General features: G+C 48.3%; 1 protein-coding gene across 1 annotated transcript in view; it reads left to right on the forward strand.

Annotated features, from left to right (window-relative positions):
* Window positions 1–933: 933 nt before the first annotated feature.
* LOC121849890 (tumor protein 63-like) overlaps window positions 934–26,200 on the forward strand; it is a 35,848-nt gene continuing 10,581 nt past the window's right edge. Inside the window, exons 1-3 of the mRNA XM_042339191.1 lie at window positions 934–971; window positions 2,117–2,245; window positions 9,435–9,567. Coding sequence (XP_042195125.1) covers window positions 934–971; window positions 2,117–2,245; window positions 9,435–9,567 — 300 coding nt within the window. The remainder of the gene's footprint in view (window positions 972–2,116; window positions 2,246–9,434; window positions 9,568–26,200) is intronic.

A 26,200-nucleotide genomic window follows, 5' to 3' on the forward strand; every position in this document is an offset into this window, starting at 1 on the left:
CCGATGTGGGGGTTTGAACCCAAAACCTTCTGACTCGGAGGCGAGAGCTTGAGTGACGGAGCCAGGCTGACCTGCAGTTTTGACTTTTTTCTGGGAATTTGGGGTTTTACTTAAGAAAAAAGTAGGTTGAAAATCCGATCCAGTTTAAGATTAGCGGGGGAGGGAGAGGGTGGTCGGGGGGCAGGGGAGGGGGGGAGGGGGGGAATTGGCAAAAGCCCTTTGTGTTTTGAATGTTTTTTTCAAGGGCCGCGTCCGCTTCAAATTTTCCACGTATGTTGGTATGTGGCGGAGGGTTAGGTTACATGAAAGGGGAGACGAGGGCAGGACTGCAGGGAGGGAAGGGGAATTCCGAAGGCCATTGCAGAGACAGATTCCTTCCAGAGTCCAGAGCGCTGCCAGCCTCCTGCCCGCACAGCACATGCACCGCTCACTCTTGGCCTGGCACCGATTGTGATAAATTGCTCCATAACAATCAGCCACATCGTCGTTGTGTGGAGAGGCCGGGAGGTCAGGGGCTGGGTGTGGAGCCTGGGATGGGGGGGTGGGAGAGGGGGAATTCCAGGCACACTCTGCTTGTTCATTTCCCCTCGATCGGATTGCACCCAAGATGCTGACTCTCAGGAGTGGTGACATGTACTGTCGGAGATTTGTATTCTGTCATAAGAATATAAGAATTTGCTGGCGAAGGAAGACCAAGGTCCATCTAATTCACCTGCCACCATCCTGACAGTCGCTTGACATGTCATGTCCCAAACTATTTCCCCAGATATTATATTCTAGCAGAAATCAATCTAATTTGTTCTTGAAATAAACTGTCAACCAAACTTATAATAATATTAATATTATTATTAAATTCCAGACAGTGCCTCTGACATCAGGAGGACCTCCAAGGGGGTTTTGCTGTAAAAGTGTAGTATCCATTTCTGGTCCTAAATGTCAGAACCAGAGGAGAGAAGGAGGTTTTCAGTCTGGTAATCCATGTCAAATACACAATGAATAATGTACTGGGACAGGAGCCTGAACCCCTCCTCCCCCCGACCAGCCCTGACTTTGATTGGGTCCCAAAGTGCAATCAGTGTATTATCCCCAATACAACATTCCCTCACCCGGAGGGTCATTAATGGTGGGAACGGGGAGGGGAAGGGGCTTGTCAGGGAGGGGCTTGTTGGGTACAGGGAACAAGGAGGGCAGGGGCTGCAGGGAGGGGAGGGGCTTGCAGGGAGGGGAGGGGCTTGCAGGGAGGGGAGGGGCTTGCAGGGAGGGAGGGGCTTGCAGGGAGGGGAGGGGCTTGCAGGGAGGGGAGGGGCTTGCAGGGAGGGCAAGGGCTTGCAGGGAGGGCAAGGGCTTGCAGGGAGGGGAGGGGCTTGCAGGGAAGGCAGGGGCTTGCAGGGAGGGGAGGGGCTTGCAGGGAGGGGCTTGTTGGGTACAGGGAACAAGGAGGGAAGGGGCTTGTGGGGAGGGAAGGGGCTTGTGGGGAGGGGAGGGGCTTGTGGAGAGGGAAGGGGCTTGTGGGGAGGGACTTGCAGGGAGGGGTGTCACGTAGGTGTCAGAGCACGGAGTGGGGGGGAGGCACTTCACTTGCGAAGTGTGCCACGGCTCCTCACTCTGAACCTCGGGGGGGAGGCGGGCACCATTACTAGCCTTTATCAGAGGCCCTGGAGGAGGCCATTCAGCCCCTTGTGGCTGCTCCGCCATTTTGTTGATCACGGTTGGTACCGTTTACCATTCAGTGCTGAGAAAACTAATGAGGAAGATTCAGCAGAAACCTTCATGGCACATAATGATCTGTTGCCGTGTTCGGTTGCGACAGCTTCTGTAAACATCATGGAGTGAGGAGGCCAAAGGCATCACTGGCAGCGTGTTTCAGCTCTGCAGTCTGGTATCGCTGTTTTGTAACGGGGTGAAGGACTTTGTGGAAAACCTGTAGATTACTGTCTGGGCTGAAGGAGCTCAGTTTATGATGAGGCTTTTCCCCCTGGTTGAGGGATCATTACACGGGGCAGAACATTAAACTGAGCCATACCCAGACCAGGATGGTTAGAGCTGTGGTCAGGAAGCATTTCTTCCCGCTGACCCCGCTGATGGACGGACACTAATGTGCTCTCTTTCCCCCCAGGTTGGCTGACCCTCCGGGGCGGGGCTCCTGGCTGGAGAGTTGCTGCCATTCCACCATGTCGCAGGGCTCGCAGTCCAGTGACCTCCTCAACCAGGACTGGTTTAATCAACTCTTCGATTTAGCGGCACAGTGAGTGCAACTCCAACCTTCCTCTTCTCATTCTAGCATCACTTTAATAACAGTAGCAATCCTCGCACTCGGGACAGCACCTTATTACTTTGTTAGAACATCACAAAGCACTGCACAGCATTTTATTGCAGTGACTGGCTGTTGTGTAATGACTGGCAGACAGAATGGTGAAATGGGCAGACAAATGGCAGATTAAGTTTAATGCAGAGCAGGGGATGAGAATGGAACTTGGGAAAATAAACTGGAAAATAATATTGGCAAACAAAGAGATAGAGCAGCAGTGAGAAACATTCATAATAGTGATCAATAGAGTCCAGGAGAAATATATTCCGCTAAAAACCAAGACAAAGCTGAAGAATAATGAGACACCATGGATGAATAAAGACACAAGGGCAAAGTTGAGACTCAGGAAAGAGGTGTTCACTAAATGCATAAACAACAAGGGGGAGCATGAATAAACAAAATACGAAGAGATCAGGAAAATAGTCTAAAAAACAATTAGGAAGGAAAGAGAAATTATGAAATTAAATTATCAAAGAATATAAAAAGAAATAGTAAAATATTCTACAGACATATAAATAACAAAAGGAAAAACAAAATAGGAATAAGGCCACTAAGGAATAGACAAGATAAGCTCACAGGCAGCGACAGGGAAATGGCAGAAATATTGAATAATGACTTTGCCTCAGTATTTATCAGGGAGACGGATCCGGAGGACATCATAGTAGAAGAAGAGATCGAAGATAATATAAATACATCTAAGATAAAAAGCGAGAGATAATCAATAAACTAACCAAACTCAGGGAGGATAAAACCCCTGGTCCAGATGGATTGCATCCACGTGTATTAAAAGAATCTGGGGAAGAGATAGCAGAGGCACATATATAACTCATTAGAAAAGGGAGAAGTGCCAGAGGACTGGGGGACAGCAAATGTTATACCTTATATTTAAAAAGGGATAGAACAAGCCCAGGGAACTATAGACCTGTCAACTTAACATAGGGGTAGGAAAGATAATGGAATCCTTACTGAACGAGGTAATAGAAAAACATCTAGAAACAGAAAACGTAATAAAGAATAGTCAGCACGGATTTCAAAAAGGAAGGTCATGCTTGACCAACCTCATTGAATTCTCATTGAATCCATGTCTCCCGCCCACCCGTCCAACCATCGGTGGCTGGGCTTTCAGCCTCTCTGCCCCCACACTCTGGAATTCCATCCCGCGGTCCCTTCGCCTCGCTTCCTCCCTCGCCTTCTTCAAGGCCGGTCTCAAGACCCTTCTCTTCGACTGTGCCTTTGGTCTCCCTCCCACCTCTCTGCCTTCCCTCATCTCTACACCACCCCTCCCCCATGCTCGGGCCCCGACACCTGACTGTTCAGCGGTTTGGGACCTCCTCCCGGCGTGAGAAGCACTCTATACATGTCATTTTGTTGTTGTTGTTCTTTGAAGGGGTAACAGAGAGAGTAGACAAGGGGAATGCGGTACATGTAATACATTTGGATTTCCAAAAAGCGTTCGATAAGATACCACATAATAGACTGATGAATAAGGTCAGAGCGTGTGGAGTAAGGTCAGGGGAAAAATAGCAATGGATAGCAAGCTGGTTACAAGACAGAAAGCAGAGAGTAGGGGTAAAGGGTAGCTACTCAGACTGGCAGAGGGTGGGCAGTGGTGTTCCATAAGGATCGGTATTTAAGAACCGCTGTAGTTCACAATTTACATTAACGATTTGGACTCCGGGATCGAAAGTACAATTTCAAAATTTGCATCTGACACCAAATTGGGGGGTTTTAGTTATTACTGAGGAGGCCTGCAACAAAATACGACAGACATTAATAAACTTGCTGAAAGGGCATTTCCATGACAAATTAATTTCAATATAAATAAGTGTGAGGTGGGTACATTTTGGTAGGAGGAATAAGGAGGTCACATACTGCCTGGAAAATAACAATCTAAATGGGGTAGAGGAGCAGAGGGATCTAGGGGTACACATGCACAAAATGCTAAAAGTAGTGACGCAGGTTAATAAGGCCGTAAAAAAAGCAAACCAAGCATTGGGGTTCATTACTAGAGGGATAGAAATGAAAGGTATGCTCAACTTGTATCAAACCTTGGTTAGACCAGACTTGAAGTATTGTGTGCATGGACCAGTTGGGCCGAATGGCCTGTTTCTGTGATGTATATTCTATGTAATTCTATGTAAGTGTGAGGTGATACATTTTGGGGAAGAATGAGGAAAAGCAGTATTCAATAAATGTTACAGTTTTAAAGGGGGTTCAGGAGCAGAGAGACCTGGGGGTTCACATACACAGGAGGCGGCAGGACAGGTTGATGGAGCTGTTAAAAAAGCATATGGGATCCTTGGCTTTATAAATAGAGGCACAGAGTACAAAAGCAAGGAAGTTCTGCTAAACCTTTATAAATTACTGGTGAGGCCTCAGCTGGAATATTGTGTCCAATTCTGGGCACCACACTTCAGGAAGGATTCAAAGTCTTGGAGAGGGTGAAGAGGAGATTCACCATAATAGTACCAGGGATAAGGGACTTTAGTTATGTGGAAAGACTAAAGAAGCTGGGATTGTTCTCCTTAGAACAACAACAAATTACACTTGTAATTGTAATTGCGGCCTTCATGTTGGAAAGATGTCCCAGGGCACTGGACAGTCAGGGCTTTTTGAGGCCCAAGCTGGTAGTTGGTGTCAGGAGGCATGGAGTGCAGGGAGGGTGGCCGAAGGCATGGTCGAAGAGGAAGAACTTTAGATGGGACTTGGAAGAGGCAAGAGAGGGGGTGAGGCGGAGGGATTGCGGGATAGAATTCCAGAGTGTGGGGACAGAGATGCTGAATACCCGACCGCAAATAGTGTGAAGGAAAGTGCAGGGGACATGAAGCAGCCGGTGTCCGCCGAGTGCAATGGACAGGCTAATATGGAGTTAGGAGGTTGGAGAGGTTAGAGGGAGCAAGACCATGGAGGGCTTTGAACAAATGAGGGATTTGTACTCGATTCTCTGAGGGAAGGGGAGCCAGTGAAGCTGAGCAAGGATGGGGGTGATTGGTTCGGGGAGCCTGGTGCAGGAGAGGACACGAGCTGCAGAGTTCTGAATAATCTGCATCGTGTGGAGGGAAGAGTTGGGAAGTCCAGTGAGCAGGCAGTTGGCGTAGTCAAGCCGGGACGTGATGAAAGCATGGATCAGGGTCTCGGGGGACTGCGGTGAGAGGCAGTGATGAAGGTGGGCAATACTGTGGAGGTGGTGAAAGCCGGAACGGGTCACAGCACGAATGTGGGGTTTGAAGGATAGCTGAGGGTCGAAAAGGACTCCGAGGTTTTGGATTGACTCAGTGAGGTGAAGAGCACAGCCGTGGATGGGGATAGTGTCAGGGGCTGACGTGAGGGCCTCTGTCTTGCCAATACTGAGCTGGAGGAAGTTGGCTCTCATCCAGGAGTTGATGTCAGACAGACAATTAGCCAGGACATCAACGGTCCTGAAGTTGAGGGTGGAGACAGTGAGATAGAATTGGGGGTCATCCACATCCATGTGGAGATTGACCCCAAGCCTATGGATGACATCACCGAGTGGGAGCATGTGTAGATTGAACAGGAGAGAACAAGGACAGAGCCCTGAGGGACCCCATGTGACAGTGCAGGGGTTAGAGGAGAAGCTGTTGGTGGACACAAAGGGCAGATGTGGGAACGGTATGATTGGAACCAGGCAAGGACAGAATCATTGATGTGGAGGTGAGAGGAGAGGCGGTGGAGAAGAATAGAGTGGTCGACCGTATCAAAAGTGGCCGAGAGGTCGATAAGGTAAAGCAGAGAAGGTTGACGAAAGATTTAATAGAGGTGTTCAAAATTATGAGGGGTTTTCATAGAGTAGATAGAGAGAAACTGGCGTGTGGGTCAGTAACAAGGGGACATAGATTTAAGATAATTGGCAAAAAAACCAGAGGGGAGATGAAGAGAGATTTCTTTTACACAAGGATTTGTTATGGTCTGAAATGCACTGCCTGAAAGGCTGGTAGGGATAGATTCAATAACAACTTTCCAAAGGGAATTAGATAGGTACTTGAAAAGGAAAAAATTGCAAGAACATGGGGAAAGAGTAGGGGAGTGCGACTGATTGAGTAGTTTTTCCAAAGAGCTGGTACTGGCACAATGGGCCAAATGGCCTCCTTCTGTGCTGTAATATTCTATGGTTTCATGGCTGTGGTGCAGTGACTGGGTTCGATGCGGTGAATGGGGTGGGTGAGGTGACTGGAGTGGGTGTAGTGACTAGAGTGGGTGTAGTGACTGGCTGGGATGTAGTGACTGGCTGGGGTGTAGTGACTGGCTGGGGTGTAGTGACTGGCTGGGGTGTAGTGACTGGCTGGGGTGTAGCGTGGAGTCCTGTAGCTCAGTGGTTAGAGCACTCGCTTTGCAAGTGAGAGACCTGAGTTCAATTCCAGGCAGAGGGCGAAACCTTGGGCAAGTTTCCTTACTCCACACAGAGCCTAATAATAATCCCTCCAAAACAAAAAAACAATAATAAAAAAAATTGGTCATTTTCAATCTATGACTGTTTGTGGGACACTGCTGTGCGCAATTGGCTGCCGCGTTCGCCCACAAATATACAGTCAATTCACTTTACAGTGTGTTCTGTGAAGCGCTTTGGGATGTCCTCCCGACGTGAAAAGCGCTATATTAAATGCAAGGATTATTATTATTATTATAGTGACTGGCTGGGGTGTAGTGACTGGCCGTGGTGCAGTGACTGGGTTCAATGCGGTGACTGGGGTGGGTGAGGTGACTGGAGTGGGTGTAGTGACTAAAGTGGGTGTAGTGACTGGCTGGGGTGTAGTGACTGGCTGGGGTGTAGTGACTGGCCTATCAGAGCTCTGATATTTCAGACAGTCGTCTCCCGTGAGTTCACCTTGTCATCAAATTAAAGAACTGCAGAAAACTCATTGCAGCTGAAGCCTGGATTCAGGGCTTTGCGCTGTTTGGTGATGAACTCTGAGTCTAAACTATAACATGGCCCTACAACTTAGACTCTTGAGGGATTGCAGGCCCTTGCTTTGATTTCTGATGCCCACTCTCTGGGGCTGCTGTGAGTGGTTGGACCGCGTTGTCTCAGTGTCGGTCAGTTTCCTTACAACTCAGGTATGTGGGTGTCCGTGTGGTGGGTATGTGGGTATCTGCGCCTAGGAATGTCCTCTCGATATGAAAGCCGCTACATAAATGCAATTTGTTGTTGTTGATGATGATGTTGTTGTTATTGATATTGTTGATGTTGTTGATGATGTTGATGATGATGTCGATGTTGATGATGTTGTTGATGATGATGATGTTGTTGTTGATACTATTGTTGATGTCGATGTTGATGAAGTTGTTGTTGTTGATGATGTTGTTCTTGTTGATGTTGTTCTTGTTGATGTTGTTGATGATGATGTTGATGTTATTGATGTTGATGTTGTTGTTGATGTCGTTGATAATGTTGATGATGATGATGTTGATGATGATGATGTTGTTGATGATGATGTTGATGATGATGATGTTGATGTTGATGTTGTCGATGTTGATGTTGTCGATGTTGATGATGTCGATGTTGATGATGTTGTTGATGATGATGATGATGTTGTTGTTGATAATATTGTTGATAATATTGTTGATGTCGATGTTGATGATGTTGTTGTTGATGTTGATGATGTTGTTGTTGATATTGTTGTTGATGATGTTGATGATGATGATGTTGTTGATGATGATGTTGATGATGTTGTTGTTGATGATGTTGATGATGTTGATAATGTTAATGATGATGTTGTTGTTGATGATGATGATGACGTTGTTGATGTTGATGACGTTGTTGATGTTGATGACGTTGTTGATTATGATTATGTTGATGATGTTGTTGATGATGATGTTGTTTGATGATGATGTTGTTTGATGATGATGTTGTTGATGATGATGATGTTGTTGTTGATGTTGATGATGATGATGTTGTTGATGTTGTTGTTGATGATGTTGTTGACGATGATGATGATGTTGATAATGTTAATGTTGATGTTGTTGATGATGTTGTTGTTGATGTATGTGATGGGATGGAATTCACCAGTTGTGGTAATGGCAGGCAGTCACCAATCCGGAATGCCATGGCACTGATCCATGACATGGCGCCGTCCTCATAGCACATACCTGCGGTCACGGGCACCGAGTACATTGGCTGTTTATCGAGGATTCCTGCAATCTTTCGCATGTCCAGCTGCTCTGTGCCTGTCCAACAAAAAGTCCTTCCCTCCTTTCCACGAAGTCGGCTTGTATTGTTCAAATACTTCCCCAGCCATGGAATCCTCTCATTCCATGTCTGCCCGTCACCATGCCAACTCGCCAGCTGTTGTCGGGAGGAGCCACCCAGCGTTGCTCTACCTGGGAGAGGGTTTTGCTAGGTGGGGTGGGGGTAGGGGCAGCAGGAGGGCATGAGCCTGCTGGTGCCAAGTTTCCAATTAGCTGGTAGTAACTCACTGTCTCCAGGGCAGTGGCTCATTGCTTTTATCTTCCTTGTGAAGTTCCTGAGGGCAGTGCTGATAGGGGCAGGAGGATAGATTGGTGACTGTGGCCAATGGAGACCAGGCTGTTGTGCAGGTTTTAAGGGGAAAAAAACAATCAAAACTCTTATTTTGCTTCCAAGAACCCTTGGCTGGCTGTGGAAATCCCCTCCAACTTCTAACAATGTGGGTGATGTATAGTTTTGAGAAGCAGTTTGTGATTTGTTTTTTTGTTGAGCGAAGAGCTGTGCCCTTCACAGTGATGCTGGTGGCAATGGTGGACCCAACTCCCACGTCTCCCATTCCCAGGGGTTTAACGTGTCTCTGATGGTTTGTTGGGAACCTGGGGCCACGGGGACCAGTGATGAGGTGATGAGTGGTTGTGTTTGATCTTTGCCAACCTGTCAAATGGGTTTTAATAAGCATGACCAGAATGTGTCCCAACACTGACTGACACAGACACAGAACCGAAGACAGTTCTTCCCAGCACTGAGCGCTGTGTGCAATTCACAGTGAGAGGCTAAGGGGGTCCCAACTTCCTGTCTACCTGTCCAGGTGAATAGTTGAATGGGGTGAGGACTGGTAGCGGTGGGTGGGGGGTTAATTGGTTGGGGGGCTGGAGGAGGCCGCATTTGCCTGTTGTTTTAAGCTATGATCTGCTATATTTTCAGGCCAGTGTTAAATGTGCAGCCGATTAGCCTATCGTTCAGCGATGAGCTGCGCGAGGGTTTCCCAGGCACCAGGATCGAGATCAGTATGGATGGGGTCCGCATGCAGGACTCGGAGCCCCCCGACCCCCTGTGGGTGAGTCTGGCCGCTGATCTGTGTGACTTGTTCTTTTTCCCTCCCCTTCCAGAAGCTTGAAAGCTAAATCTATTGCCTTGTTAATACAGAGCAAAACAGAATCCAATCTGAGACCTTCGGGGTTGTTCAGTTTCATGCAGAGCAATATCAGGCAGAGCCTTTACAACAGGTTACCTGACAGCCACATGTAACGTATAATCTTCTGTGGACAGAATGTATCTATTAATTGTGCTTAAAAAGTGAAATGAACTTCACCCGATGGCACGAGAGGAGACAGCCATTGGTTTTGTTCAGTTACTAACTGCTTATTAGATTTCGTGCTATTCAACATGTTTCTCCTCCAGAGATGTGGGTGATTTTCTTTACCCGGAGGTGTGCCTTATTTTTGATCTAACTCCATGTAGGCTTTCTTCTTATTATTCTATTTATTGTTATTACTATTGTTGTTGTTATTGTTATTATGGTGGTTGTGATTATTGTTGTTGTTATTATTGTATTTGATTAGTTTATACCACAATTGTTGCAGCTTCACAAATTCTGGGAAATCAATGGACTCGGTGGGGTTATCCATTCAAAGAAACTCAATCCACGTCTGTTTGTGGGGGACGCTGCTGTGCGCAATTGGCTGCCGCGTTTCGCCCACAAAATAAGCAGTCACTACACTTTACAGTATATTCTGTGAAGTGCATTGAGATGTCTCGAAGATGCGATAAGGCGCTGTATGAAATACAATGATTATTATTATGATTATTATTATAGAGCACTTTACAGTAATGGATCCCGGGACTGAGCCAGGGGGAGGGGGAGGAGCCGGGGGAGGTGGGGGGAGGGGTTGAAGGTGACCAAAGGTGCGGTCGAAAAGAAAGGTCTTCAGCAGAGACCTGAAACGAAGGAGTGAGGCGAAGGGAGTGAGGAAGGGAGTTCCAGAGCCTCGGGGGGTAGTGGCTGAAGGCACAGCCACCGAGTGGGGAGCGGAGGACTCGGGGGTGAGGAGGAGGCCAGACCCGGAGGAACAAAGGCAACGGGTACTGTTGTGAGGAGAGAGGAGGTCAGAGAGGTCGGGGGGTGCAGAGGAGTGGAGGGATTTGAAGACAAGAGTGAGGATTTTGAAGTCAATCCTTTCTGGGACAGACAGCCAGTGCAGTCTGGCCAGGACTGGGGGGATCGGGGAGCAGAGTTTGGGGGTGGGGAAGGACGGTGGGGGGCAAGGACTGGGGTGATCAGGGAGCGGAGTTTGGTGCGGGTGAGAATGCAGGCGGAGTTCTGGATGACCTGGATTTTATGAATGGTAGTGGAGGGCAGGCCGGCGAGGAGGGCGTTTGAATAGTCCAGCTGAGAAGTGACAAAGGCCTGGACCAGGGTTTCAGCGGCTTTTGGAGTGAGGTATTGGCGGAGACGGGCGATGCGTCAGAGGTGGAAGAAGGTGATCCCTTTTCATTTATCCCAGTTAATTGGTCCTTTCTTAAAGTGTATCCAGCATCTTCCCCTTTTTGGTCTTACTTTTTTCTCTGAATCTCAATCTTGTTCAATTAATCTACATGTTGGTTTTTACTGCTCTTCCTGTTGTGATGAAGGGTCAGTTGAGTGGGTGATCTGGAGGGATGAGGTTGAAGGGTTTTCTTCATCCGAATTGATTGTGTGATCGTGTGAAACAAAAATCTTCCTTCACAATATGTGCACTATTCAATGTGCCATCACTGTCTGGTTGGTACTGTGTTGATGTGTTGGGAATAGCTAGGGGTCATTACCAGGGTCAATAGAACATAGCGGAAATATTTGCCAAAAATTGCAGGGAAATTTGACAAGTTGGTGTTATTGAGGTACACAGCCTCCTGCCTCTCAGGTCTACCACTGCACACAGACACAGACATAGAGGCAAACAGACACACACACCAACACAGAGACCTAGAGAGAGACACACACAGAAACAGAGACCCAGAGGGAAGCACATACAGAGATTCAGAGAGAGACACAGAGACACACATACACACAGAGACCCAGAGACACACACAGACAGAGAGAGGCACACACACACAGACGGAGAGAGAGAGAGACACACACACATACACAGAGACCCAGACAGAGGCACACACACAGATCCAGAGAGAGAGAGACACACACACGCATACACACACACACACACACACGTAGACCCCCAGGGAGGCACACACACAGATACACAGACCTAGAGAGAGGCACAGAGAAACGCACAGAGACCCAGAGAGAGACACACAGACACAGAGTCACGCACATGCACTCAGACAGAGAAACACACAAACAGAGACCGAGAGACAGACACTCATAGACACAGAGAGACAGACACACATTCTCTAAGAAAGAAAGAGACACACACAGATACACACTCGTAGACACAAAGGGGCACACACACACCTACAGAGTAGACACACAGACACATTCACGCAGAGGTACTCATAAACACACAGCCACTCACTACAGAGACACAAACACACACACACAGAGACACAGAGAACAACAACAACAACAACAACAAAATTACATTTGTAAAACACCTTTCACGTCAAGGAGGACATCCCAAGGTGCTGGACAGTCAGTGTTTTGGACCCGAGCTGGGGGTTGGCATTGAGGAGGGTAGAGGGCAGGGGGGAAGCAGGGAGATCGAAAGCACAGTCGAAGAGGAGGGTCTTGAGATGGGTCTTGACAGAGGCGAGGGAGGGGGCGAGGCGGAGGGACTGTGGGATGGAGATCCAGAGGGTGGGGCAGAGTGACTGAAGGCCCGCCTGCCAGCCAGCCAATAGTGGATGTGAACCAGGCTGGAGCCCGCTGAGCGGAGGGAGCGAGCAGGATGGTAGGGGGTTAGGAGGTCGGAGCAAGACCATGGAGGGCTTTGAGGTGAGGACCAGGATCTTGAACTGTATCTTCTGTGTGATAGAAAGCCAGTGGAGTAGGGCAATGATGCATTGATAGGGTCACGGAGCCTCGTGCAGGAGAGGACACAGGCTGCAGAGTTCTGGTGATCTGTGGCCTGTGGAGGGAGGAGTTGGGGAGGCCGACAAGCAATGAGTTTGCATAGTTGAGCCTCAATGTAATGAAGGCGTGTGTGAGGGTCTCGGGGGCCTGCGGTGTGAGACAGTGACGGAGCGGGCGATGTTGCGGAGGTGGGGAAGGCAGAGCGGGTGATGGCGCAGATGTGGGGTAGAAAGATAGTTGAGGGTCAAACAGAACCCCAAGGTTTGGGACCGGCTCAGTGAGGGGGAGTGAGCCCCGTGGATGGTGATGCTGTCAGCGCCTGAGGTGAGGAGGCGCTGACAGGAGCCAATCAGGAGCCTCCGTCTTATTGATGTTCAACTGCAGGAAGTTACCTCCCATCCAGGACTTGATGTCTGACAGACATTCTGTCAGGACAGCAGTGGGTCCTGGAGTCAATGGGGGAGGCAGAGAGGGAGAGGTGGGAGAGGTCATCCGCATACATGTGGGAGTTGACCCCATGTTTGCGGATGATGTCACCACAGGGGGAGCATATAGAGGGTGAAGAGGAGGGGACCGAGGACAGAGCCCTGAGGGACACTGCATGAGACATTCCGGGGGCTGGAGGAGAAGCCGTTAGCGGAGATGAAGTGGAGACGGTGTGAGAGGTACAATCTGAACCTGTCAAGGACAGAGACGTGAAGGTTGAGGTGAGAGCATTGGGTGGAAGATAGCAGGAGTGGTCGACGGTGTCGAAGGCAGCAGAGAGGTCAAGAAGGACGAGGAGACAGAGGGATCCCTGGCCGCAGATGAACAGAATGTCATTTGTCACTTTGACCGGGGCTGTTCTGTGCTGTGGGCGGCACGGAAACCCGATTGGAGGGGTTCGTGAAGGCAGTAGTGGGAGAGGAGGGAGCGAAGCTGGGAAGCGTGAGAGGATGGGCGGAGGAGCCAGTTGGTGATGGAGAAGAGGAGCCCGGGGTTGTCCTTGGCCTCCAAGATTGTCTTGGAGTAGAACGACGATTTAGTGGAGGCGAGGCGGAGCGATGGGATTTGATAAGGTCCAGCCAGAGAGGAAGGAGTTCAGATGGCTCCAAGGCAGCCAAGAGTGATGGGGAGGAGATGGAGGTAGGTTGGGTGGCGGTGGAGAGAGGGATTGAGGAGTTAAGGGAGATGAAGTGATGGTCCGAGATCACTTTGTCGGTGATGGTGAGGTCCGAGACGGTGAGGCCCCGAGTGATCACCAGGTCAAGGGGGTGACCACAGACGTGGGTGGCAGAGTGGATGTGGAGGGAGAGATTGAGGGAGGAGATAAGGGAGGAAATGTTAGCAGAGGTAGAGCAGGAGGGTTGAAGTGAAGGTTGAAGTCGTCTAGGATGAGGAGGCGTTTGGAGCAAAGGGAGAGAGAAAATAGAAGGGTGGAGATGTCAGGGATGAAGGAGGGGGAGGGCTTGGGGGGCAGGAGATAGGGAGAATTTTGAGGGCGAGGTTGGAGGGATGATAAAGGATAAGGTGCTCAAAGGGCCGAGCGGGGACCGGGAGAGGAGTCACCACGGCAGTTTGGTCATGGGGAGTGATGGAAAGTGTAGCCGGGGGGTGTGGCCTCTGTCAGGGGGAAGGTGTCGCCTGGAGTGACCCATGTTTCAGTGAGGGCGAGAATGTTGATGTTTTCGTGTGTTTTATTGGAGAGGGAACGGACATTTTATACACTGATGCGGAGGGGGGGAAGAATGTGAGGGGGTGAGGGGAGGGAGTGGGAGGACAGACAGGGAGGGTAGGGATGTGGATGAGGGAGGAGAGGTCGGTCCCCGTGACAGTCTCGACAGCAGGGCCCCCGAGTGGAGTGAAGCCCATTTCCAGCTCACGCTTCACGTGCACCTCAGGAGCTGCTCCGCACACAGTAGGAAACAGGCGGCAGCGGCAGTGAGAGGCTCAGGCGGAGGATGTTGTTTGTAGCAGATTCCGTGGAAAAATTGAGGCCGCACTTTTCTATTGGCCCAGTTTATTACAAGTTATTGGGTGTCACCGCTACACACAGAGCGCGGAACACGTGTTGTACACGTGATGTCCAGTGACCTGAGAGTGAATACACAGAACCTGGCTCCTCCTGGGCTTCTCCCCTGTACAGCAGCACTGAGCCACACAGGGAGGGGTGGATGCTGTTTTTAATCCGGACAACATCAGTCAATCATTGGCAGCTCTGCTCAATGACTCACTCGTTCACTAACTCCAGTCTCCGGCTCAGTAAATGACCCCAAAGACTGCTGTCTAAACCGCAATATAAACCTCTCCAGTGGAGGTGCCAGCAGCACAGCCCAACCCAGCACAGACAGCGCTCTGCTAACGTGTAAATAAATATTGTGGAGTTTGTGCCAGATAGCTTCAGCTTGTAGTAAGTGAGCGAGTAGAGAGCCTGCACAGTGTGGAAACGTCTGCGGAGGGTGAGGAAGGTTTAGATGTTCACTAAATGCTGTCAATGTGTAATCCCAGCTGTCGGGGAGTGTGGCTCTGTCACTGACCAGAGTGTACATGGTTAGAGATTGCTCACTGGGATGGGCAGAGCAGTGTGCACTGTCAGCAGTCTGGAACAATGCTGTAGGTGGAGATGTGTCCTCGGGGCTTACATTCCCCCGGCATTAGGTTTCTGGGCTTTGATTCAGAAGGAATAAAATGGGGATTTCATAATGCAGGTAAAATAATGCAACAAACGTTAGTCACGTACACTCTGTCATTAGGACAAAATCACATTTCTCACCAAATTAAAAGTATAAATACAATCCTCATCTACTTTCAGGATGGGCTTGTATTTGCACAGCCAGCCAGCGGTTTGATTGATATTTGTAAAAGAACTTGTATAAGATATTTGGAGTTTTGTAGCTCAGTGGTTAGAGCACTCGCCTGGCAAGCGGGTGGGCCTGGGTTCAATTCCTGGGCAGTGTGAAACACTGGGCACACAGCTCTGTTTACCAGCAGTAAGTGGGAACCCGGTTGTTAGTCGATTGGTGGATCGCTTTTCCAGGGGAAATAATCCCTTTTTTTAAAAAAAAGTGTTTTTGCCCACAAAATATACAGTCAATTCACTTCACAGTATATCCTGTGAAGCTCTTTGAGACGTCTCGAAGACGTGATAAGGCGCTATATCAAATGCAAGTATTATTATTAAAAGAAGTGGGTGCAGCCTGGGTGAGCCCAAACTCTATGAATAAGCTCTCAGTCTTGTTTCATCTGCTCGCGGGTCACACTACCCCCATCACATGCTTCGAGAGTGCAGAGGAGACCAGCGAACCCCGGCAGAACCACTAAATTGCAAAATTAATACTTTAAGATCTCAAAGAATCATATAACACAGAAGGAGGCCATTCGGCCCATTGTGCCCGTGAAAGAGCTTCCAAATCAATCCCACTCCTCCGCGCTCTCTCCTGGCAAATTTGTCCTCCCCAAATATCAATCTGCTTCTCTCGTGAAAGTTATCTCTTCTTGGTGAAGGAAAATCCCTATGTACAGTCCATCGCTGAGCAACACACACCAACCTGGGAGTGGGTGTAACCCTGCGAGCTGATTTGAATACAGCTTGTGCTGGCAGGGTTCAGTGCTGTGGGAGGTGATTGCTTTTGTAGCATTTGTTTAATCTGAAATGCCTTTTTTTTTGATAGCTGGAGGCACAGGATTCTGACAACACCTGCCTATCTGAGAGTCGGACTGTGTCTGTGGAGTTTGTCAAATATTCTTAAATATCCTCACTTGGTGGAGGTGAAGAGTGCAAATAACATGAAGGAATTTCAGCATAAACACAGGCGGCAGGCGGGACACACAGGCATGTTGCCATCAGTGACTTCTCAGCCATGCTCTAGCCACACACATCTGATGTTTGAGATAACTCAGTCTGAGGGGGAGGGGGCTACTATATTGGAGTCCTATAGCTCAGTGATTAGAGCCCTTGCCTCACAAGCCAGGCTACTGGGTTCGATTCCCGGCCGGGCAAAACCTTGGGCCAGTTTCCTTACCCCACACACTCGCCCGATAATAATCCCTCAAGAAAAAAACGATGATAAATTGGTCATTTCAACCCACGGCTGTTTGTGGGACAGACGCTCCTGTGCGTGATTGGCTGTCGCGTTTCACCCACAAATATAGTCAATTTACTTTACAGTGTATCCTGTGAAGCGCTTTGAGACGTCGAGAAGACGTGATCAGGCGCTGTCAAATCCATTATTGTATGAGATTATTTGTCTGCATCTGTACATCAAGGATTATAATCATTTAAAAAAATTATTAATTTTTTTTCTCCCTTCCCCCACAAATAATGCATGTTTTTGAAGACCCCAAATCCCAGCCAGTGAGAATCAAACAGATCAAAGTTGAAATAATCTCTCTGTGATATGGCGACATGACGCTTCCCTCCAGCTCTGCTCTGAGTTTAAATTCTGCAGACTGATGGTGAGGCAGACTGGAGCTTGCCAGGAGTGAGCTCGGTAACTTCAGGCATCTGTTAGATCAAAAGAGCTTTGGGTGAGCGCAATTTGTGTGGCCGTCAGTCATAGATCCAGGGACGTTGAATCAAGTGAGGCAGAACTTCTAGATAGGCTCAAGAGACTGACAAACAACCAATCCTTTGGGACGGATGTCCTGATGATCTATAGCCCAGGGTCCTCGGGGAGACCAGGCAGGAGCTCCATGCAGCACTGATGGACATCATGGGGGAGTGGATCAGACCTGGGGAGGTTTCAACACTGAAACCAGCAGATGTTGTTTCCATATTCAAGAAAAGAATTAAACCTGACTTTAATAACTCAATAACTAACCATTCGCCTGACCTCAATAACTGGTGGAGTCAATCATCAGAAAGGAAGTGGAAGATTACCAATACAAAAATAACCTAATAATTGACAGCCAACATGGGTTCAGAAAAGGTAGAGTTGTCTGACCAACCTCAGACTTCTTTGAGGAGGTGACGGCCCAGATTGACTGTAGGAAGCCACGTGATGCAGTATATCTAAGCTTCCAAAAGGCGTATGATAAATGACCACATAAACTGGTCACTGGGTAGCAAGGGCACGACATGGACGTAGATTCTGAATTGGCTGAAGGAAAGGAAGCAGAGGGCCTTTATTACGGGAGACGGTTGCAAGGGGGAGAGGTAGTAAGCAGGTGCCTCCGGGGGCTATAGTGGGGCCACTCCTGTTCCTCGTATATTAATATACTGAGGGTTTAAAAAAAATCTTGCATTTGATACAACGTCTTTCACATCTGGAGAACATCTCAAAGTGCATAACAGGATTCACTTTATAAAGTGTAGTGACTGTGCGTTTTTTGGGGGATGCTGTGGAATCAGTGGAGGCAACAAAGATCTTCCAAAGAGGCCCCAAAATCCCACCGAGTTTTAAGGTGTAAGATGGCACGGGATTGTGGTACATTAAGAACATAAGAAATTCTAGATGAAAAAAGACCAAGGTCCATCTATTTTGCCTTCCTCCTTCCTGCCGGTCGCCTGCACATATGTCCCAAACTCCCTATGTACTGTATCCCATAATGTTATTTCATGAAAGAAAACTATCTAATCTGTGTTTGAGAGAATCAACATTGTGGAGTTTATTATTAATTGGGAAGTTTATTCTCTAAAGTTTTTAAAGAGAACTGGGTTTTGAATTCAAACTGAATTCAAGAATTTCCACAATTCTGCTCTCAAAATGTCTGAAGGCTGTGAATTTTGGGATCTTAGTTGAGTCTAAAAAGACGTTCTTTGATACATGATCCTAATCTATGTTTACAACAATACAAATGGCCTGAGGTCCTGACTGTAAGGCACTGCCTGCCTTTGGGAATGGCAATGACTTGAGAATTGCTTCTATTGCTTCAGTGACACAGCTAAACGTCATGTTTAGCATGGCTTTCCGTTCTCTCGTGTGATGTAGATTACAGTGAAGCACTGCTAAATTGCTGAAGTCTCAGACTGCATTCCTGATTGGCGTTACACATCATAAAGCCAACTGTTGCCCATGTGGACGGCTGATCATAGAGTTACAGCAAGGCTGTTCGGCTCAGCCAGTCTGTGGCGGTGTTTCTACTCCACACCAGCCCCTACTTCTCCTCACGTATGTCAAGTTTCCTCTTCAATTGACCACGTTGATCTTTTCTCACAGTCAAAAATTTCTGCTCCATTCTCCACGTGATTATAAACATGCTGCTGTGCCCCCAACCTGTACACACTTACTTTTCACAGTTAGAGGTGAATGGAGGCAGACGCCCCATCACTCCCAGCGTCTTTGCCAAGTGAGCCCGGCTCTGTGGACCATGAGCCTTTGTTGTTGGTTGGAACACCTTCACTTCTCTTCCTCTTTTTTGAGGTCTCCTGAGGCCATGTCTCGGGGTTTACAATCGTTTTTCAATATAAACACTTGGCCACTGTAGACTGAGCAACCTCTCTGGGAACTTTCCCCTGTGCTAGCCTTCCTTCTGCCATTGTGGACACCAAGTTTGATGATTTAAATGGATGTCTGTTGTGTAGCCTCTTGTGCTGGAGAGCTGGCTGCCAGCAGTGGGTTATTTTCAGATTCCTGACAATACTATAATGTCATTTCAAGGATGGGAACATAGTAAAGGGAGTGGCTTTAAGAGTATAATTTCTGACAACTTGGCTCATTAAAGGATTATATCTGCCATATTTGCGTACAGGAACATCTGTCCTCACCGAGCCTTCGTCAGACCCAAGCTGAGCTCAAGGACACTCGGAAACATTTCTGGGGCTTGTCTGTAACAAAGTGAGGCTTTGCACTGGAGGGTTTGCACTGAATGGTTTGCACTGGCGGGCTTACACTGGCGGGCTTACACTGGCGGGCTTACACTGGCGGGCTTACACTGGCGGGCTTACACTGACGGGCTTACACTGGCGGGCTTACACTGACGGGCTTACACTGGCGAGCTTACACTGACGGGCTTACACTCGGCCTCCACTCAGGTTTGCACATAGACTTTCTCAGCCTCGTGAATTATCAAAGGAAAATGTCAGACAGTCTACAACTGATCTGTCTCTGTAGGATAATGTCTCGAAGCCCTTCACAGGGACTGAGGACAGGTAGTTCCTCATATAATAATCTTACATTTGGTTATAATCACTTTTCTTGTCCGGAGGATGTCTTGAAGCGTTTCACAGGATTCACTGTAAACTGAAAAGCCTGTGTTTTGTGGAGAATATCCTTGTTCGAGATCATCTTCCTGTCACCCTGGTCAGTCTGAGAGGAGCTGAGACCACTTCTCTATTGTTGTGTCCAGTGAGTATAATTCTGCACCCCCCTCTCCCTCCCCCCAGTATAATGGTTTGGGCTCTGGAAACATCATGTGTACATGTAGGTGTACACAGCAGCAGCTCTTTGCACCTCCCAGAATGTTCAGACTTCTCTTGTGGATGTTAACAATAAGCCTTCCATCTGATATAACAACATCATCCACACGTCTCCAAGCATTTCACAAGATTTACACCATGTGTTCTGGCAGTTGAACTCTGTCAGCTATTTATCTCACAAACAGCCACAAAGTGAGTGACCAAAATAATTGGGGGATTGTTGGCCAGGACTCTGGGAGGAAGAAACTCCCATCCCTTTCCGAATAGTACAATTGATGTTTAACGTCTCGGAGCACCTCTGCCAATGCAGCACTCCCCCCAGCACTGTATTCCAGTGTCAGTCTGGCCTCAAAGTCCTGACCTCGGGCTTGAACCCACAGCTATTTGACCCAGAGGCGTTTTAATCCAATTTGCCACTTTAGCAGTGCCTATCCCAGTGCTATTTTCTTACGTTTGATTTTGGCAAATCTTCCTGTGTGAGTCACTGCAGGCCCACGCCTGATTGTCTTATTCATTGTGGTGTCAGCTTCCTGCCATCTGGACAACCCAAATCTGATTAATTGATGTCTTCTAAACATTTACAGTGCTCAGTGACGCTGCCCCTCCCCCCGGGCACCATCTAAATACATGTGTGTGGATCTTGGTCAATAACAGCAAATAATCAGTAACAGCAAATCTTTTTATTTACAGGTCTAACCAGGCATTATACAAAAGGTCAACAATAAATCGGTTGTCATTTCACACTGGTGGGCACTGGGGGGTGGGAGGCACTGGGGATGGGGGGCACAGGGTTAGTGGGCATAGGGGGTAGGGGGAGCCTGGGAGTGGGGGACATCACTGCTGAGAGCTCGCCCTGGGAGCTCGAGCCACCATGTAAATTAGCGTTGGGCTCATAAGAACATAAGAATTTTCACCTTCCACCATTCTGGCAGTCGCTTGACATGTCGTGTTCCAAACTATATATTGTATCCCCAGATATTATTTTCCAGCAGAAATCTACCTCATTCATTCTTGAAACAAACAACATTTTCTGCTTCCATCATCTCCCGAGGGAGCTTTTACATTTACTACTCGCTCACTGAAGTGGTGTTTATTCTGAATTTACCCCCTTTCGATCAATCGCACACTATTTTGTGGAGAATGGTGGATTGCGAGCTCAGGTTTAGACCTGAATGTTACCTGAAAGCAAATATCGCATCTCACAACGTGTCTCAGAACAAAACCAAGACAGAATCCAAATTGGGAAAAACTTTCTGGCAATTAATTGGGAAAAGTTGTGTTTTTGCTGAGCTGTTTCACCAACAAAAAAGCGGCGTCACATTTTGAGCAGAAAAGGTGAAATTCAATCCAATCATAATTTCTTAAAAATGTATTGGGAACCGGAGGGCAGCAGCTGTTCCCTGGCCAGGGTCAGGGAGGGGTGAGTGGAGACACGAGGTGTGGGTGACAGCAGCTTGTTGGATTGTTTCCTCGCCCTTTCTCTTTTTATCTATTGGGACATTAATAGCTGTAAACATGCTGTATTATTCCTTAATTACCCCCCTGGCTACTTTACAGGCCTAACCAGGTTTACAACAAGAGCCCGGAGAGCCAGCTTAGTAACTGTGCTAAGTGTCTGCAGTGGGCAGGAGCAAAGGTCACCCGTCTGTTATTGTTGTGTCAATTAGCTGGTCAATTGCACACGGGCGGGTGGGCAGGCGGGCGGGCGGGCGGGCAGGAGGTGAGGCGAGAGGTGTAACACTCCATGTGTTACAAAGTGGGCAGCTGTAAGATTGCAAACTTACGGATCTGTTAAGGAGCTTTCACTGTTTTGTTCTCTGTTCCCCTCCCACCTTCTCCCTTCTCCACCCCTCTACCACCCCCCAACTCCCCCAAGCCATGAGCAGCTTGTCACTAAGGTGCACAGTTGCAGACAGTTGCTTCCCTTCCCTCATGAGAAGGAGGGAAAGGGAAAGTTTGGGAAGAGTGAGGAAGTGAGGATTAGACTGGAATGGGAGAGGCTGAGATGTAGATTAAGCGGCTAGAGTCATTCCATTGGTGATGGTCTTGAATGTTTCAGGTGAGACTTCAGGGAAGATTGGCTGATGACGGGTGCTGAGGTCCCACCCCTTTACACTTTACCTGTTCAACAAGATCTGGATATAAGGGAATCTGCTTTTTTAAAAAAAACACAGACACACACAAATCTGTGCGAATAGTTGACTATAGCCACAGCACAAACCTGGATCCAGGAGACGGGACAGGAGTGCTGATCAATATTGCTGCAAACATGCTCTACCTGGAGAATGCAGCACAGACCCAGTACAGTGAGGTAAGCCACGCTTGCTCTGTTCTATAAGAAGCATAAAACAGAATATTATTAACTTCTACAGATTCCCCATAAACGTTCCATCTTGTTCTAAGTATCCTTCCCACAAAGTATACAGTCAATTCACTTTACTGTATATTCTGTGAAGTGCTTTGAGACCTCTCGAAGACGTTGTAAGGTGCTATATAATAATAATCCTAGCATTTGATATAGCGTCTTATCATGTCTTCGTATATATCCAATGCAAGTATTATTATCCCTCGCCCAGGTGGCTTGGCACAAAATGTCAACTGACAACAATTTGTACACAGCATTGAGGGTTAGTTACTTCTGACTGGTTGGTAATATTGAGATTGGTTGTGTTTTTTATATATTGAGGTGATTGTGGCACGGGGGGGTGTGGGGGGTTGCAAGTGAGGCAGGCAAGGGGGGGGCAAGGGGAGTGCGAGGTACATGGGTGGGGTGCCATGGCTCCCAGCCTCAGAAGCTTCCATTCAGGGCTAATGTTCAGCCAAACGCTCGGTGACGATTGTAAGATGTTGTGAAGTGCTGGGATTGTCAGTGGAGTTGGACCGTGTCACTTGCTGGTGCAGTTCTTAATGCTCTGCACTAAGTCCCAGCTCCAGTGTTTTCTATTGGTCGCGGTCTCCAGCAAGAGACGCTGCAGTGATTGTACAATGGAAGATGGTGGGTTCTTGAGACTGTGTTTTTGTAAATGTTTCCCTGGTGTGATTGTGTGCCACGAGAAAGAGTAAAAGGCCGTTCGGATTAACTTCATGTCGGATTTGATCTGCCTTTACTCTATCTCCTGCTCCTCAAGTCTTGGTCCATGACCCAGTGACCAGTGTGGGGTGATCACACTTGTTTCAAACCTGTGGCCACCTGTGGGGAGCGTGTAAGGGAAATGTGCTGGATTGTAAGCAAAGTGTCACCAGCATTGCACGAGGGCGGGCTAATCATTTCTTTTACTTGGTGCGGGCAGGGGGTGTGGAGAGAGATTGACTTGGCTGGGGAGGAGGGGTTTGGAGAGAGATCGAATTGGCAGGGGGGTATTTAGATATAATTCTAGTTTTGCGAAAAAAAATTGGAGCAACATTACCTTTGCACTTTGCTGGACAGCTAGACGATGGCTGGGGTGGCTGGGGGTTTGAGGGGGTGGGTGGGAGTTTGGGGAGATGGGTGGGTCAGTGAGCTGTGAGTTGAGCCGGGGTAGATATCAGGGTCTCGTTTGCCATGAGTTCAGGACATTGGAATGTCCAGGACTGTGCTCCGGGCTATCCCAAAGTCAACTACAAATCTTCCCATTTTCCACCTCTTGAGCTCCGCAGCCAATTGCTTTGCCCAAAAAGGGGACAAATTAATTCCTTTCAGGCTGACACCAGGTTACAATACAATCTATGGTTATACAGTGCCTTTCACATTGGGAGGACGTCTCCAAGCGCTTCACATCGCTGGCTGGGCACCCAAGCTTAAGGGGGGTCCAGGGAGATGATCAAAAAGGATCGATGAGATGGGAGGGAGGGAGGGATGGAGGCAGTGAAGGGGGAGGGCAGAAGGGAGGGAGTGGGGGAACGATGGGGGAGGGAGGGACCGATGGGGGAGGGACCGATGGGGGAGGGAGCGATGGGGGAGGGAGGGAGCGATGGGGAAGGGAGTGATGGGGGAGGGAAGGAGGGAGCGATGGGGGAGGGAGGGAGCGATGGGGGAGGGAGCGATGGGGGAGGGAAGGTGGGTGAAGAGATGAGAATCGTAAATTCCTTTTTGACAGCTGAAAAGTAATTCTCACAAACCAATTGAACAAGAGATTACAAAATAGCTTCAAATTAAAATGAATAACGAGGCTGCCCGGAGTGCTAGGTGCCAGCTTTTGTTTATTATCAGAGAGAAAAAATATATAGTGAGTGAGCTAAAATAGATTTTACACAATGTCGACATAAAATAACAAAGCCAGGGTTTAAACCTGGGTCCTGACCAGTGCATGGCAGACGATAAGGGGTTTCTACATAGAAATATACAGCATTATAGAAAGATACCATTCGGCCCAACCAGTTGTCATGCTCTAAGCAGCCCCACCCCTGGTCGCCCGTAACCCAAAGCCCTCTCTCCTCTCTCCCTCTCCCACCGCTGTGATTTCTTGGTTCCAGTAACCCCCTGAACTGGATTACACAATTGCAGCCAGAATTGTGAAAATACATAGAAAAGCCCCTGGGGTCCAGATCAGCCATTGGTTAATATTCTCTCCAAGTGTCTGAACCACAGCCATTGCTTTCCCCCCCATCAGTGCTGTGGCTTCAGCTATCGCACAATTACATTTTACCCCCATGCCCATTCTCACTGGTTGACAGCAGATTGGGAGAGTTTGTTTTTTTACAAGCATTTTTTAGCAAAAACCCGCCAGAGTTGGAGGCCAGGTTACAGGCCCAGCGCTCCCTCCATCTGTTTCTCACAGTAATTATTCGCACACAACTGTTTGGGAGCAGAGTCAAATTGTGAAACCTAATGATGTCTCTGGCTCGTGAAAGGTCAGGTGTCACATGGACATTCCGATGTGTAGAGCACCTGGTCTGTGTGCGTGTGTGTGTGTATCACCAGGCCTGTGTGTGTGTGTTTGTGCGTGCACGTTTGCATCTCACCAAGTTTGTGTGTGTGCATCCGCATGTACGTGTGTGTGTGTGTGTACGTCTCCTCAGGATTGTGTGTGTTCCCCTGCCCCGTCCTGTGTGTGTGTGCCCATCTCCAGTCTTGGTGTGTGTGTGTGTATCGCCAGTCTGTGTGTGTGTGTCTCGACAGTCTGTGTCTCGCCAGGCCTGTGTATGTATATCCCTCACCAGTCTTGTGTGAGTCTCGTCTGTCTGTATGCGTGCGTGTGTGTGTGTCTTTTGCCAGTCTGTGTGTCTCGCCAGTCTTTGTGTCTGTGTGTGTGTATCTCGCCAGTCTTTGTATCTGTGTGTGTGTGTGTGTGTGTTTCACCTGTCTTTCTGTCTGTGTGTGTGTCTCGCCAGTCTTTGAATCTGTATGTGTGTGTGTCGCCAGTCTTTGTATCTGTGTGTGTGTCACCAGTCTTTGAATCTCTGTGTGTGTGTGTGTCGCCAGTCTTTGTGTCTGTGTGTGTGTGTGCGTCGTCAGTCTGTGTGTGTCCTCGTCAGTCTGTGTGTGTGTCCCTCGCCAGTCTTTGTGTGTGTGTCCCTCACCAGTCTTTGTATCTCTGTATACATGTGTGTCGCCAGTCTTTGTGTCTATGTGTGTCTCGCCATGCCTGTTTGCACACAATATTTCAACTTTAATTCTGGAAACCTCTCAGAATTCTCAGGAATCGTTGTATGTGAGACTCTGCTCTGCTGAGCCGTGGCCTGACTTCCAGGCTGCAAACCATTTTCATCTCACACTCAAGGGAGTTCAAGAGTATTTTGCCTAATTGCAGTGTTCAATCATGTTAAAGAGAACAAAGTTAAACCCCTCACCTGCGGTGGACATCACAGTGTTTTAATGTTGATCAAAGCAATAGGAGAGGTGCAATTTATGAGGTTAAAACTCTCCTCCTGTCCTGTTGCCTCCGACAGTCCTGGGAACGTGGTGGAGGGACTGTGGGTTGTGGCACAAGCCCACTCCCTCCCTTCACACCCTCGCACCTCCCTGTCTCTCCAGTCTCATACTTCACGTCTCTGCTAACACAGGAGTGGGTCTGTCCCTCATCCACTCTGCACCACCATCGATGGCTGAGGCATCAGTCATTATGCCCCCAATCTCTGGAGCTCTCTATCTCTATCCTTCTTTCGCCTCCCTCCACCATCTTCAATTCCCATTATAAAACCTATGCCTACTATCTATCTATGGTCATCTCCCCTTCCCCTTCATCCTAGCTCAGTGTCCAACCCCAGCAACAGTCATTCTTTCAGACATTATCATACATGATGGGCGCTGGGTAAATTAAATTGGGTTAAAGGTAATGAGAGCATCGTGTGAGAGCCGGATTGTGTTTATCGCTTGACAATAATCAGTTAGTCAGACATTGGAGTTGGGAGAGAGCAGGGTAGACTGCT

Source organism: Callorhinchus milii, unplaced genomic scaffold, assembly GCF_018977255.1.
Source record: "Callorhinchus milii isolate IMCB2004 unplaced genomic scaffold, IMCB_Cmil_1.0 Scaffold11, whole genome shotgun sequence".
Lineage (NCBI taxonomy): Eukaryota > Metazoa > Chordata > Chondrichthyes > Chimaeriformes > Callorhinchidae > Callorhinchus > Callorhinchus milii.